This window comes from Poecilia mexicana, unplaced genomic scaffold (genome assembly GCF_051168715.1).
Source record: "Poecilia mexicana isolate PSO_F unplaced genomic scaffold, ASM5116871v1 scaffold_10, whole genome shotgun sequence".
In the NCBI taxonomy this organism is placed as follows: domain Eukaryota; kingdom Metazoa; phylum Chordata; class Actinopteri; order Cyprinodontiformes; family Poeciliidae; genus Poecilia; species Poecilia mexicana.
This window is the reverse complement of record NW_028263379.1, coordinates 10,945,757-10,960,431: the sequence shown is the minus strand read 5'-3', so window position 1 is coordinate 10,960,431 and position 14,675 is coordinate 10,945,757. Positions and strand designations below refer to the sequence as shown.

Below are 14,675 nucleotides of genomic sequence, written 5' to 3'. Positions count from 1 at the left end.
ACGTAAAATCAAAAGCAGTGCATAGAGAAGCCAAAATGAGTAATGTGGATAAACGTAAAGTTCTCTCTCAGGAGCAAGCTGTTGGTGGTTGGATTTTGGATATCACTGTTATCAGTTAGCTATCAAATTAAACAAAAAGCGCCCGCTTTATTCACACTCAGGCTGTCGCTGATGAGGTAATCAGGCTGCTTCTCCTGCAGGAGTGTGGCTAATGACAACAGTTTCCAGCTTTAATCAGTGAGGTCAAGGGCTGCTTGGGGAATTAGAATCTGCTGGGAGGCAGAAATTAAAATGTTCCATAATCAATCGCCTCACGTTCAAATACAGCCAGAGTTACACAGTTTGCTACCTAAGGTGATGTTTGAGAATTAAAAAAAAAAGAACCTGAGTACATTCAGGAGGTGACTGAAGAAAGAGATTTCATAATCATCATCAATTTTGTTAAAGTAGACTCATGTTAAATGTTATATTGAGATATGAGATTTGAAAACAACACTTAAAGTTGGCATTCACAAATATGCAAAGGTCATAAGCACAGACTGGGATAAAGTACTGCATGTGATGCTCACTTATTTATCATAAATCAACAATATCAGGTAATAATGTGCAAAACAACCAAATTCAAACTTGAAAAGAAAAATAGTGAAGATGGCATACACGTCTGTGTATTTTAATATACAGGCGTTGACTTCATCAATATTATAGAAAATAATGTTTTACTAGCTTAACATTTCAAAGGTCTGAAATTCACTTCAAACACTATGAAAGAGTCAGAAAATAAAAAAATATTGCTGGTCAGAGTCAAAATGTAACTAATGCTGTCACATTTCTGTCCCATGTGTCAGAAAAGTGACACAGCAGCTCCCAAGATCACGTTTTTATAGCCGTCATGTCAGAACACCACATGAGCCACATCTGCAGCCTCTGACCCACATCAAGCCGCCACAATCCCACATGGCAGTGAATAATTACTACCTGAAGCGTGTTTATTAGTGTGACGACTCACCCATTTCTACCCAATTTGTCCAGTTCAATACGGTTTTTTTGTGTGTGTGTGTAAATTTGTGTTTCTGACATCAATCTAGAAAACAACAGAGCTTCGAGGGCACATTGTGACCAGGAGCGGTGAGAGCTCCACTTTTCATTAACGGTGGCTGAACATCACAAAGCCGCCAGCGGCTGTCAGCCTGGCTGCATCATCACAGCACCAAGAGTGGATCTGAGCTTTCATTTTTCATGAACTCACTGTGTAAATGTACCATCAGAACACTATGAGGAGACATGAGCGTTGTTCGCTCGCGTTAGATACAGTCAGCTTGTGCTGCCGTGTTTTCTAACATCCTAAAATTAGGAAGCGAATACTGATGGCTCACTGGCACACTAACCTTTGTCTGACAATGACTTAAACTAAATTAAAATTCACTAACTGACATCTTATTTTTTTATTAAGAAAAATAAATTTAAATGAGTCACTGCTTTTACTTACAATACCAAACATCCATAACCCTGTAAGTTTATTCGTGTTTTACATTTTGCCACTTTAACTTTAAAACCACAGACTTTAACACATTTTGTTAACATATCATGTGACAGACCAACACAAAGCTACAATTTAGTGAAATGCAAGGAGATACATGGGTTTGATTTACATTATTTTGCCAATACAAATCTGAAAATATTGGTATGCATCTGTATTAAGTCCATTTTAACTCTTATACCCCTAAATAAATGTAACAAGTAAAAACTTCACATATGTTCAGGTCATTGTATAACCTTATGTCACAATGTGTAAATTTAAAGTAGAAACAAAAATAGTCAAATAAAAGTGTAGTTTGTGTGTATTGTGTTCAGCCCCATGAATCTGCATTATTTGCTTTTACAGCAGCGATCCACATCCACTGAATGACGTTTTCACCAAAGCACGCACAGCTTTCATCAACAGGTTTTCCCTGCATTTAGCTGACTCCATTTTCTCTTTAACTTTGACATCTGTCCATGTTCTTGCAGAAGCAAAGCAACTCCACAGCATGATGCTTCCAACTCAGTGCTCAAGTGATGTGCAGAGTTAGTTTATTGCCATATACAGCGGTTTGCCTGTAAACCAAATGGTTTGATGACCGGAGTACTTTTTTTGTGTTTCCTCTTCACATAGGACTCCTATTGGCTTTCTTTCAGCAGCAGCTTTCTGTCATTCTTCAATAATAAAGAAGTGGTAAGAATACTTTCACAAAGCAATACATTTTTCTTCAGGTCAATAAAAAGTACTTCCTTTTATGTAAAAGGACATTTGTGCGACAGGACATAGAATATGCAGCTTTAAAGTCAGAAATAAATCATTAATTCATGTAGCAAGCTATCTGAAATATCACATTAATGTCAATGATTCATCAAGAGGAGGGTGAAGTAGGCGTTTGCCTTGAGGGACTCTCTCATCCTCCATAGAGCTCCCTGTGGATATTACTGCACAACCTTAAAAGAGTAGAGTTGTGAGGAAGGCTCGATAGCGCAGCTCCACTTTTAGTTTTTGAGTATAAAATGATAAAACAATTACATTTTTAGTACTCCTCTCTGCCAAAATGTTCAGTTCGACATTCGATTTCAGTAAAAAGTGAAGGGTTTGTTAAGTTTTCTAAAATGTCTTTGTTGGGAAACCAGACAGACTTGGTTTTGAATATTAATTTTGGAAGGACCCTCCGAAGAGGAAGGACATGTGAACAAATACTAAATTTCTCTACATGTTCAGACTGAACTACAAACAAGAAATGTTGAATATGTATGTATTTTTTAACATTTTTCAAATGACCATTGTGATCACCACAGATATTCATTAATTTTCTTAATTCTCTTTAAATTATCATTTTAAAGATGGAAACTTAATCTTTAATGTCTCTCTATTGATATCCTGGCTGGAAGAATCACAAAATGCTCTCAACTTTGCATCTGGTCAATTTTTATTTTAAACTTTGAATACTTTTTCCCCACCTAAGTTTCTTTAAAACAGAAAAATGCTCTTTTAAACATTATGTTACAATCATAGATTTTAAGTGACAATATTTGATCATTCATGAGAAAATGTAAGACAATAGAAGAAAAACTGTAGAAGGAACACATATAGCCCGATTTAGCTCACAAAACAAACGCAGGATTTTGAGAAAGAAAAATACAGCTAAACTAAAATTAAATTAAATAAAACAATAATCCAGGAGTGTTAGAATGTTTTCTTTAATTGTTATTTGGGCTTTCTGGATACGTTTCAAAGCTTTTCTTTGGACTTCAGCTGCTTTTCTATCAATCAATCAGCAACAAATATTTCAGAGCGAATCATAAGAGATGTGTGGGGTAAAGATAAAGAAGCCAAGAGATGCATCAGTCTTCCACTGGTTTTCCACTATTAGCTCTTTGAGAATCACCTGCTGGTTTTAAAATATCTTTTTTATATCTGTCAAACTGTTCCATTTCTGTACTTTTAAAAGTAGACTACCAGAGTAATTTAACATATCTCGATATTCTCAGCAATATAAACTCTGACTCAGCAGCTGCAGCAGGATATGCTGGATGACAGCTGGAGAACAGAACTCTACTCAGCCCTCTGCACAAGACGTCAATGGCAATAATTTCATTGCTAATAAAAAATGATAAAGCTTCAGAAGCTGAAAACAATGTTGTTTAGCCTCAGGTGCAGGAGGAAATCAACCAGACGAAGAAGTAAATCTTTATCTGGAACAACATGACAGTGACGCTAATGCTAAAAACCTGGCTGCCAAAGCCTTTCTGTAACCCTGAGCCCAAGTCAAGTCAAGTTTATCTGCAAAACACGTTTCAGCAACAAGCCATTTCACCGTGCTTTCCTTGATAAAAACATAAGACAACGGTTTTTAATATCATGACTAATTATGAAACATTTTGTCAATTGCCATCATCAAAATCCTCAAGCATAATCATCATCAACTATACAGCAAATATATTGATCAAAGGCAACTCTAAACAAACAGAGTTCTAAACTTGTCTTAAGAGGGACTCGGGGTTTCAGCTGTTTTGCAGTTTTCTGGAAGTTTGTTCCAGATTTGAGTAGCATAAAAACTGAATATTGCTTCTCCATGTCTGGTTCTCATTCTGGAAATGCAGAGTAGACCAGAACCAGAAGACCTGAGAGGTCTGGAAAGTTGATATAATGACAACAGGTCAAGTATTAATGAGAACATGAGCAGCAATAATCTGCAGCTGTTGCAGTAATCACAGTTTGACTAAAGATAAATGCATGGATGAGTTTCTCGAGATCTTGCTGGGACATTAGAAATGTTCTTCAGGTGATTGAAAGGCTGACTTTGTAACTGTCTTTATCTGTCTTTACATGTTCAGGTCCCAAGGTATCTGGGTAGCAGACAAATAAGTTTTAGTGAAGGTCCATAACAGTCAGCAAGAAAATGTAGATCCAGAGTGAGACTGTGTAAAATGTCACATTTTTAAAGAATGAAAAAAATGGAAACAGGAGAAAAGCAACAAAGCTCCCAAGAAGCTCAGAAAGATTTCACTCTCACAATGAGTTTCGTAATCATAAAAAAATAGTAATCAAGTTTTGCAGAACAATATCCAATATAACGCTGGAAGGGACTAGCTAGAAACAACAATCTTACAATGAGAAATATTAAATTAAGATTTGCAGCCAGCACTTCCCGTTCATGCTATGTCAGCATTTGACAGGATCAATCAATCAATCAAGTGTATTTGTTTAGCACATTTCAGTAACAAGGTGTAAGGATTTGGTTTTTGTGTAGATTAGAGTCTCTGTGTTGTTGCATCTTCCCCTTGACTGTCTCCTGCCTTGTTTCCCCTGATTATCTCCCTGTGTATTTAATCCCACCTGTGTCGCCTGCTCCCCGTCAGATCCTCGCTGCAGTCATGTCTCGTCTCCTTGCCTCTGGTTCCTTGTGTTTTGGTTACAGTTGCTACCAGTATCTGGGCGCTTTGCCTTTTTGCTCACCTGTGCTGCCTGGATTTTGTACTTTTTGTTTGGACTTCTGTTTTCTTCGTTGTCATTATTAAACCATCATTTTCACCATAACCTGAGTCTACCGCATCATCCTCACCAACATCAAACCACAGTTCATGACACACTAAGGCAGTTCAAAGAGCTTCACATCATAAAAACACAAAAGCACAAAGACATAGAACACAGTTAACAATTGAAACATGACATTTTACCAAGTGCTTTCGTTACATATAAAAATGTTGGTTAGTGTTTCATTTATGATGGTTCAGAAGCAACTCTAAGCAGACGGGGTTTTACTCCAGATTTAAAGACACTCAGTGTTTCAGCTGTTTTACTGGATGAGTCTCCAAGACCATTGTTAAAATCATGCAGCATGGCATTAAAGGATCCCAAACTAAACATAAAAACAACTTTCTAAGCTTAAATGAATAAATAAAATTCAGACAATACATTCTTGGGAAAGCAACTTAAAAAGTGCTTCACGTCTAAAACAGCTCAGTAAACTGACTTGAATTTGGCTGCATGCTTCAGATTTATGGTCATCAGACCAAAACAGTCAGCTTTTTTTGCTGGATGCCTTTTTTCTCTGCTCATCGTTTCTTTCTGTGCTCTGAGTTCACCTTAACCGGACGAGGCAGATGGCCGCTCATGCTGAGCCTGGCCCTGCCAGAGGGTGCTTCCTCTTAAAAGGAACCGTTTCCTACCTACTGATGCCAAACGCCGCTCAGGGAGAAGGAGATTTTCGGGTTTCTCCTGGTCTAATTTTAACCATGCAGCCATAAAATGGAGTGTGGTGTAGGTTATTGTATTGGTTTTGTACTGTGTAAATAATAAAAACAAAAATGTTAATTAAAAAAACAAAACTATTTTCTTCTTATATTAAATCAGGTGTGATTTGTTAATGAGTTGATTTTAAAGGTTTGGAGCTGAAGGTGTGACATTTGTTCACCCTGGGACTGCTGTGTTCGAAAAGCAACTGTTCATCACAGCGTGACAATGCAAGTAATTAACAAGAATCCATCTTTTGCACCAGAGCATTTAGTTAATTAGACAAAATAGCCTGAGGGAAGGTGATAACGTATGTGCAGCCACTTTAAGCTGCAATCTTTTATTCCCTTTTAAAATAAGCCTTTTTTTTCTGACAGCAAAGTTAACATGTTAGTAATTTAAAGAGTTTGTTTTTATTTTACCGCCAAGTGAGATTTTGTAGATAGTCTTGTAATAATCTAGAGTAATAGAATTTCTAGAGATATTTCTCCAAACTGTGATATATTTTCCATTAGGCAGCTAAATCTTCAGTCACTGGTGTCAAAACTTAACTGGCGATGAAATTAAGACTGTCAGTAAATTATCACATTTTTACATTTTAACATGTTGAAACCCGAAACTCCAAGTTATAAGAAACTAAATAAATTATTTTTTTAATTCTTTGCAAGCAAAAATTACTAACAATGCAGCTGTTCTGTGAAAAAAAAAAGTTTAAATAAATTATAACATGAATAAGTATGTGCAAAAGTTTGAGGCGTATGATATATTTGCAAAGCACCAACTCAATGTCCTGTGTGTGGTGCAGTTTATCTGATCGCGAGTCATATCCACATCCATCCGGTTTTTCCAGAACAAAACATGACCCGTTTGTAGACGACAACACGTTCCTGGTGGAAAAACCCCCCCAAAAACAAATAAAACAGAGAAAAGTAAACCTTGGCAGCCTGAACTCCCCCACATCCCAAGAGATGCAACTCAGAAACAATCAATAGAGGAGAGCGAGCATCAGAGATTTCACTCTCTGCGAGGCCCTGACACAGACCTCCACCGCGGTGACTAATCTAATTGGAGTCGACGCAGACTCCCCGACTGTTAAAGAACAAGGGAAGACAGACATGTCTGGGAGATCTTCTTTAATCAATAAATATCCACAGATTACTTCATATTATCTTCTCCATTCATATATCCACTCTGTCTAAAATAAAAAAGTCAAGTCAGCATGCACGTTTCATGATTTATCATCAAATTATTTATTTTTTTCTGCTCTCAAGACAGAAAGCCCAGTCATTTAGAGGTCGTTGTCCTCACTGCTGTTAAACTGGGCTTAGACTGCGCGGAAAGTATGACATTATGAAGCCCACATGCTCTCCAATGAGGCTCAGCAACAGATTTACATTTAGAAATATGACTCAGGGAAGGCAGCGCAGGGTTTGTTTTGACTGAGGCTGAACAGGAGACATCAGCTGCGGCGAAAGTCTGTTTATTTAAAGCTCTGAAAGTTTGGAAATCATGTCATAAACAAACATATTTACTACTACTGATCCCTGATGCTTGTCTTGTGTGGAGATTGAGAAGCTCTAGCATCAAGAAGACAGCGTTAATTACTCAAGCATGAATTATTTAGCCTCTAAACGATTGAGGGAAATAAAAATGCCCGCAGTCGATAGTTGTTGACACTTGAGAGGACTTTGGACTCCCTGTTGGGGGATTTCACAGTCAGTGATGGGTTTCATCTTATACACTAGACTAGAAAATGATACCACAGCTAAATCTTTAGCTGGCATGCTGAATCAGCATCCAAGGTCCCTGAATGCATCATTGTCTCGAGTATTGACTGGCCATATTGAATGATTGGTAGAGGCTGTGAGGACAACAGGTAGAAAGAAGAAAACATTAGACAGTTTGGGGTAAGTTTACATGATGTTCAGTTTGTGATGATTGCTTTAAATAATATAACATTATATCTTATTGTTAATGCCTTACATGCTGTTCTCTAAAATGGGCAAATAAATTAAGAATAGTGGAGGATAAACACTTTTGATCTCAGGAACGTCAGTTCTATGAAATGTGTTGGGTAATGACAGGAAATATCCCATCTGCCTTCAAAAAATGACCTTGGAATAACAGCAGCAGGGATGGGTATGTAACGCCAGGTCAACAGGTCTGGGGTATATTTAGGGGAAGGTCCATTTAAAGCTCTGAAGGTGAACAGAAAGATTTGAAACTCAGACATGCAGTGATCTGAATGTGTCCAGTTGTTGTGAAAGAAAGACATTTACAACCAGCCTGAGAGCAGGAATTTGGCCTAGTGGAGTTGAATTTGTCCCAACAAACAGTCAAATTACATTTTTAACTAAGTTTTCACATTTACATTAAAAAATATTTTAATTTACAATGTATTTTAATAAAAATATCCGCACAATAAACAGATGACGACTTTTGCGGTCTGTCAGTTTCCATTCATGCATTTTACACAGCTGTAAGAACTACTGTCGTCATTAACGTTTTGGACTTGCATTGTTCATCACTGAACTGATGTTTCTGTGGAGGTTTTTCTGTCAAATCGTCTTGTTGCCATCTGATGGTCACTCATCCCGAACCAGGTTCTGCTGAGTTTTCCTTCTATTAAAACAACAAGGTTCCTCTCCACTTTCACACGTTTGCTCAATGTGAACGATGAGAGCAAGTTACAGACCTGATTGTCTGCGTGTCAGTTTGGTTGAATTTAGTTAAATTATGTGAACCATAAACTGAAAGCATGAAAGACAACAGTATATCCTGAACTTCACTGACTTAGTTCAGTTATCCAAAAAGGAGTGACTTAATGTTTCTGCAGTGAACCTCATCTGACAAGTGATGAGGCGCCACCTTGTGGTAAATCCTTCAAAGTACATTTTTTAAATTCCTCCCTGGCTTGGCTTTACGGCACTAGAGATGTTTAAATTTTAGGTTTTTCTAAAGAGATGGCAGCATTTACATTTCATTCACATTTCCTTGTGAGAATATAAACATTCAATGAAAAAAAACAACATTGAAAAAACATATATATTTTTAAATAAAGTCCTACTCAGTTCATGCCTGAACCTCAATGAAGTTATATTAATTTAATACAAAACTGTTTTTTCTTCCATAATGGTCACCACTATTCAAACCACGGTAATATACGCAGTACAAAAACTAACACAAATAATAATAGAAACACTTAATTATTATTGCCAACAAGCTTTTTCATGCCCATTATATTCGTTTCTTAAAACTTGTGAGCATGAAGAAAACGCGAAGAAGTGGGGTGGCTTCTTTCAGATATGTCACACCCCATCCAAATCATATATTAGTGACAAATACGTAGAGCAATTTGTAAAACCGTGCTATATTTATCCGTTATTTTTCATTATTTATGCAGATCTTTTTTCTCTAAACGATATTGAGGCATTTTACTTTGTGGTCCAGCAGTTCAGGATAAACCATAAAGAAAAAATGAAGGAAACAAAGGGTTAATCTGCCTCCATAAGCAAAGAGAAATCATGACAGAGTTTCACAAGATCCCTGCAACCTTTTCAGTTTCTGTAACAGTAATCACTCTCCCTGCCCTGACTGACTTGTAGCTCCACATTGTTTCATTGTCATTATTTGTCAGCAAACACACTTGATACAAAGTGGGGGAAACTGTCATTTTTCGTTCACATGGATGTTGACTCAGTCAGGCAGATTGTTTTTCTTTTTCTCTGAACAAGCAGCCATCAAATTGTGAGGGCAAGTGTGCAAACACAGAGTTGTACTTTGGAGCTATGGCCCAAAGTGTTTCTGTTGGATTTATGCTAAAAGTTAGGATGGCACGAGCTTTTCTGTCTTTGCTGCTTTTGGACTTTCACCTTGGTTCCGCAGGTATTAAAAAGCTTTCTGTATATATTTTTTTTACAGTGGTGATAAGAAGACTCAGTCTGTGTATTGTGTTTTATATCTAGCCCCAAACACTCTGCTCCTCTCTGAGAAGACAGCCGACAGCTTCCTCAGGAGACACAAACGTGAGAACACTGGGATGTTCGAGGAGTTCCTGCAGGGAAACTTAGAAAGAGAATGTATGGAAGAGAAATGTAACCTGGAAGAAGCCAGGGAGATATTTGAGAACGATGAAAAGACTGTGAGTATTTATCCGTTGTATTTGGAACAAATTCTCATAGTTTGTGGCCATGGTCATGACTTACTCTGTGTTTTAGATGGCATTTTGGTCAAGATATGCAGGTAAGGGATCTTTTCAGTCTGATATTTTAGGTAGAAGAAAGCGCTTATTTCAGGACAACGTGGATGACGAAGAGTTAAAATCCTGTGTTTGACTTTCTTCAGATGGCAATCAGTGTGAGTCCAGCCCATGTCTGAACCAGGGGTCATGCAAAGACCATATGGGCTACTACATCTGCACATGTGTGTCTGGCTTCACTGGCACCAACTGTGAGATCGGTCAGTGCATTTTTCTTTAGCTGGACTCAAGTTTGTTTTTTTTTGTTTGTTTTTTTGTTTTACCTAAGAAAATTAGATTTTTCTCTGGCATACAACCCAAATTTGTTTACAGCATGGCATCAGTGTCAAAAAAATTATCTTGTTTCTAAATTGTTTCTAAATTGAATCAGTGACTCAGATTGAGCATCATCCTGGTTTTAGGTGACAGTATTGGATTGTTTGTCTTTCTCAATGCTCTGAAAACAACGACTGAATGATCTGTGAGCTGCGGTCAAACTGAAAATGTTTCGTTTCTTTTGCAGCATGAAAGGTAGCAAAATAATATTTTTTAATTGCAAAAACAAACGTGTGATGACAGACATACAACGTGTGGTTCGTCACAAACGCAGATGAGACCCACTGTGGCCTAAATAATGTGATAAATGCCACATTTTATAAGTAGTTCATATCACCCTGAACACATTAGTCCATGATGAAACATGTTGGTGGCAGGATCAAGCTGGTCGGTGTTGCTAAATGAAAGGTAACTTCATTATAAAATCTGATTACACAAAGCTATCTTTTAAATTCCTAAAATTGTTCTTTTACAAAGTATTTATTGTTGGGAGTTTATAAAAAAAAATAAATGCTATACTTCTCAGAGAATTTTAAAGGTCAGGTCTTTGAAGTCGTGTCAAAGGAGAAGCTTGATCCCGGTTCTGTTTTTTATTTTTTTTTTCTTGTCTACACAGTCTTACAAAAAAGATGCGATGTAAACAATGGAGACTGCAAGCACTTCTGTGGCACGATAGGAACCTTTGGGGCAAAATGCTTCTGCGCGACAGGATACGAGTTGGTGTCGGATGGGGTCAGCTGTGAAGCAACAGGTTTGGATTTAAAATATCAAGAAAAAGTAGAACTGGTTCTTATTAAAACCTCTTTTCCTTTTTTTTACCAGTTGAATTCCCCTGTGGGAAAACTGGACTAACCGTTGCGAAGCCAGTCGTCAGGTCTTTCTACAACCCCGGGCTTCCAGACCATCTGAACGCCACGTCTCCTACCAACACGACGCCCACAGCAGCAGCAGCCAGCACCACAGAGCCAGATCTGGATTCGTATGACTATGATGACTTTGGTCAGAATCAGTCTCTTAGTGATGTGCTTTCAGGGGAATCCAATCACTCTGAAAACACCTCTGCGGAGTCACAAACACCTTTCAAACGTATAGTTGGTGGGAGGTCAGTCGCTCCAGGAGAGATTCCCTGGCAGGTACTGTTTAGACGCACAGATATCCCGAACATTGTGGCATCCTGCACAGCATTCTGTTTCTGCCCCCCAGTCTGTTCATCAGTTTTATTTTTCCAGGTCGGACTGATAGCGAAACCCAGTGGTCGGTTATTCTGTGGGGGCTCCATCCTCTCGGAGCGCTGGGTCATCACTGCTGCTCATTGTTTGAGGGAGGCGGCCGGATCCTTCTCGGTCAGAGTGGGTAAGAATCACAGACGACACACTGAGCTGCTACTTAAAGCTAAACATCTGCAACCACACAGCCGTTTCCATTTCATTCCCTTCCCTGATAAATACATTTTTTCAATTTTAAATGGGATTTTCTGGTGTGAGACTCTTTGCAACAAAATCATTTATTTAGTGGCTTTTTTTCCCAGGTGGGCAGAAATTGGGCGGAACAAATTAATTTCTTCTATTTATTGCTGTCAAATGTGCTTCCTATAATATGACCACAAATAATACGACAATAAGGTCGAGGTTCCCCCACAAACGGTGGTTAATTTGCATGGAGCTTAATTCATATCAAATCTCTCTGCCAACAGGGGAACATAACACTGAAATCACGGAGGGCCGAGAGAAAGACTACGAGGTGTTGGAGGAACAACCACACCCACGCTACAACGCAACCTTAGACATATACAACCACGACATTGCCTTGCTCTACCTCAAAGAGCCCATCAGCTTCTCAGCAACAGTCCGGCCGATCTGCATCGGGCCCATGGCTTTCATCGAGGACTTGGTGAAGCAACCCTCCCCGGCTACGGTGAGCGGCTGGGGCCGCACTCGCTTCATGGGGATCACGTCCAACATTCTGCAGAAGGTCGAGGTTCCCCTCGTAGATCAGACTGAGTGTAAGAAAAGCAGCAACGAAAGGATCACTCCTGTCATGTTCTGCGCCGGATTCTACGACGTGGCCAAAGATGCCTGCCAGGGCGACAGCGGAGGTCCTCACGCAAAAAGCTACCGAGACACTTGGTTCCTGACGGGGATTGTGAGTTGGGGGGAGGAATGTGCAAAAGAAGGGAAGTACGGCGTGTACACCCGGGTTTCTGTTTACTACAGCTGGATAAAGTACGCGATGAGTGTAACTAAACGCAGGCTGGCTATGGATGTGGAATACCCAGACTCATGACTGTGCATGGATGTTGATGTACAGCACAGGCCACATTATTGGCACATCAATTAGCAAATCACCTTAAAATAAATCAATCTTGCATTACAGTAGCATAGGATGACACTGAAAAAAAATGGAAGAATCCAACTTAAATTTCTTTCAGTGAGACAAAAGTACAAGACGAACCATTTTCATAACTTTGCTGTTAATACCATACAAAAAAAAATCTTCGTTTTGAATCCAAAGGCTGGGTTACAAGCAGACCTTGGTAGGACCTGATTGGTGAACAGGATGGTGGTCGTCAAGGTGTGGAGTTTGACCTCTATGCTTTAATATTCTACAGTCCTCTCTTTAGGTCACATCTCAGGGTTTGTAACAGATTCTGGACTGAGACGGTCTCACAACAGAAGGTCAATCACTTCTGTTGTGTGTTTTGGAGTAAGGACTCAATAATGATGCTTCTTAAAGCAGTTCGTGATGCCAATGCCATGAACTCTAAAGGGTTCCCCCAGAATTTGGATGAAAAAGAGGCCCAGTGCATTACAGATCCTCCACCGTACTTTATAACTGTAATTGTCATTCGCTTCACTCCACACCAGGGATCTGCTACAGAAGAAACTATTTACAAAACTTTAAACATTTTTCTTTATTTGAAAATGTTGTTTCTTTAATAATAGTTTTTATTAGATATTTAAAATATCTCGTATTACATTTGCAGCCCTGACTGAGCCTTATTTACCTTTATGAAGCCATAACTGGCTCTTTGGAGTGTAAAAGTTGCAGATCCCTGTCGTACACCCATCTGAAGTGTTTGTTGCCAAAAGTTCAAAAATAAACATGTTTCCAATTAAAGTTTACATTCATAACAGTGAGAAAGGGAAGTTTGTTTTTTTCTGTCTGTCCCAATCAACCAGTTGAGTTGGTGGCCTTTTTTTTCTACAGTTCTCTAACATCTATAAGGACAAAAACATGAGTAAGATTTAGAATAAATAAACTGCGATAACTAAATATATTCTTTATACAATAGTAACGCAGCAAGAGCATCAAACAGAAGCCAGCAGCCAACTGAACCTTTCAAGGCCAAAGCTTCAGATACTTTACAATTTAAAAAATATCCAGGATAGATTTATTATTTACATGTTTTTTTTCTGAAACAAGAATACAGACATATTAGTTTACATTCACTGTGTTAACAATGAAATTCGGCTACCCTAAAAACTGTTATTGCAGTGTATATGCTAATATTATTAGATTACTTTTAAAAGAACCAAAGACATTTTAAAAAAACAAAATTAAATCAAATGTCCAACTGCCATGCATTTTCAGTATAAAAACAAAATGTTCAGCAACAAGCGTATGTTACATGGCTCAGCAGGATTCAAGCAACTTTTTTGCCTTCTGTAGCGACATCTGTGCAAATTGTGCAGCATTTTGGATAAAAAAAAAAAAAGGAAAACCATCTTGATATTGTCACATCACTTATGCATAGCTTCTTTGAACATCTGGAGGTGTGATTTCCTTAGGGACTGAACAGATACTTCACAATATGACAGGAAAATAAAGAAATTACCTTTTGAGGAGGTGTGAGGTGTGCAGCAGTCACTGCCACTTTCTGGACCCGTTTCCATTTCAACAACAGCCTATCGCAGCCACTCAATTTGATGTGGTAAATCGTATAAGTCTGTAATCAATATTTAATTAAGTGTTCAACACAAAGCATATAAATTTCACGTTGGCTCTAAGGGATCCCTTTTGACGGGGAAGGAAAGAGTTACTGAGCTATAATGCTGAGAGAGGATTCATTTTTCTTCTGTTGATTGAGCACAGCATCGTTTTCTCTCCATCCTTCTTGTCTGTGCTGTGAATGACAGTCACCTCTCAGGAAATCTTCAGTAAGATGACGGCATCTTGTGCTCGGCTGCCCTCCAAGGAACACGTTACCTCCGGTCTCTATCGTGCTAATCAATGTCTTACAATATCATCCTTCAAGTGCCAACTGCTGCCGTCCATGCAGGGGGGTAATGTCTCCCCTGCATTCCCAATCCCTCAAATATTTAGGGGTAAACAAAGAAGCACAGC

The 14,675-nt window shown here is 38.6% G+C and overlaps 1 protein-coding gene across 2 annotated transcripts; it reads left to right on the top strand.

Annotated features, from left to right (window-relative positions):
* The first annotated feature begins 9,340 nt into the window (after positions 1-9,340).
* Positions 9,341-13,472, top strand: f9a (coagulation factor IXa). Of its 2 annotated transcripts, XM_014984616.2 has the most exons (8): positions 9,345-9,643; positions 9,724-9,899; positions 9,976-10,000; positions 10,103-10,216; positions 10,948-11,082; positions 11,154-11,464; positions 11,561-11,684; positions 12,025-13,472. In XM_014984616.2, the coding sequence occupies exons 1-8, from the start codon at positions 9,547-9,549 to the stop codon at positions 12,612-12,614; spliced, it is 1,572 nt and encodes a 523-aa protein (XP_014840102.2). In that variant the 5' UTR covers positions 9,345-9,546; the 3' UTR covers positions 12,615-13,472. The 2 variants fall into 2 exon arrangements, with proteins under 2 accessions (XP_087865537.1, XP_014840102.2); XM_088009411.1 differs by having other exon boundaries at positions 9,341-9,643; positions 11,154-11,684.
* Positions 13,473-14,675: the final 1,203 nt, after the last annotated feature.